We start from the raw sequence: 1,586 nt of genomic DNA, 5'->3' as shown, positions 1-1,586 counted from the left end.
ATGGCCGCGGACGACTCGTACACGGCAGCTGACGAGCGCGCCCGTGCCGCCCGGAGGGCGGGCATCCAGGCGAAGAAGGACGAACAGCCGGCGAACACGGCGCGGAGTTACGCGGCGAAGCAGCGGGAGTGGAAGGCGCGTCCCCCGGCCGGTCCTCCACTTCGATCCCTGTCACGTACGGCCCCCCTAGGCGGCTAACAGACAAATACGTATAGGCCTGGTGCCATACGCCTCGGGCTGCAGCAGACGGCTCGCTCTATAGCTGGCCCGACGGCGAGCTCGTAACGCCGGACAAGCTGGCGGCGTGGCTCAAAGAGGATATCCTGTTACGACGCGTTGTGCCGCCGCAGAAGAAGAAGCCGCGCGCGCGGGGTAAGGTTAGGGCGACGGCAACGGCGAGGCCGTACAGGTACGGCAACAGCGCGAACAGGAGCAGCTCGAGGCCGCGGCCATGGCAGAGGCCGAAAGCCTGGCCGAAGCTTTGAGGTCCCCTGGCCGAGGCCGCTGAGCTGCTCGCTGACGACCGCGAGGGTTACGTGCCACCCACAGGCCTCGCGACGGCTGCAGTAGACCTTACCGAAGGGTCTTTGCTTACGAGGGGCACTATCGACGCCTATATCGCGGCCGTTATCGAGCTATGGAGGCTCCAGGTGGCTCACGGCAACTCGAATACGGAGAATCCCCGGGGCGCCGCCGTACGAGGATTCCTTGAGCAACGGGGCCGGCAGCGGGGAAGCACGACCGAGCCTCCTTTAAAGACCGCGGGAGCGACGGGGTCCAGGCCGGCTACCTCCCCGATGAATGGCTTCGGATCCAGGATCTCCTTCTCACTGGCGCCGCGTATACGCCGCAAAACCTCCGTACGCGAGTCGACCTCCTCTTCGGCCACTACTACCTCTTAGGGGGGGAAACCCGCCGCAAGATGGAGCTTGCAGACCTGTCCCTACTCGACTATCCGCCTTCGGAAGGGCCGACCGCCTGTGGTTGCCTGGTAAGCCTTTTACGGGACGGCAAGCTAAATAAGACGGCGAGGAAGGAGTTTATGGGCGCGCTCCGGCACAAGGACCCCTTATTCTGTACGCAAGGGGCCTAGCACAGCTCTTCTTTGGCGCTGGCACGTCGCCGGCGAACCGCCCCGTCCTTCCGGCGCCGTCAGGACTGGTATCGGATCAAGGTCCTCGTCGGGCGGGACCGCGAGCAGGAGCTCGTACCCGACGCAGCTACAAGAGACCTGGCGTATCTTCGGCGCTGCCGGCCTTATCGCGTCGAAGAAGACGCACCTCCCGCGCAGGGTGGGCGCCCAGGACGCGGAGACCCATGGCACGTCGCTCGCCCAGATCTCGCAGGCCGGCCGCTGGAACCAGAGCGTGCTCTGCCAGGCATATCTTACGCACCTACCGCGGCAGTTCATGCGTATCGTCGCCGGCTTCTCGGCCTCCCCGGGGACTACTCGCGCGTGCGGCTCACGAACCCCGTACGTCTTACAAAAGCAGCTGTGGCCGTGGATCGAGGAGTGGGAACCCGCTTTGAGGCGCGGGCGCGCCGGCAATGCTGGGCAGAAGGCGGTCTCGACGACGACGACTTAG

At 65.5% G+C, this 1,586-nt stretch overlaps 1 protein-coding gene across 1 annotated transcript; it reads left to right on the top strand.

Annotated features, from left to right (window-relative positions):
* Nucleotides 1-1,586, top strand: HRG_08604 (centromere DNA-binding protein complex CBF3 subunit; the record flags this gene model as incomplete). The annotated part of the gene is made up of 4 exons (XM_044867075.1): nucleotides 1-135; nucleotides 216-372; nucleotides 759-991; nucleotides 1,086-1,586. The coding sequence occupies 4 exons, from the start codon at nucleotides 1-3 to the stop codon at nucleotides 1,584-1,586; spliced, it is 1,026 nt and encodes a 341-aa protein (XP_044717962.1).

Source organism: Hirsutella rhossiliensis, assembly GCF_020360975.1.
Source record: "Hirsutella rhossiliensis strain HR02 chromosome Unknown scaffold00010, whole genome shotgun sequence".
Taxonomy (NCBI): domain Eukaryota; kingdom Fungi; phylum Ascomycota; class Sordariomycetes; order Hypocreales; family Ophiocordycipitaceae; genus Hirsutella; species Hirsutella rhossiliensis.
This window is presented reverse-complemented; position numbering and strand designations above follow the sequence as displayed.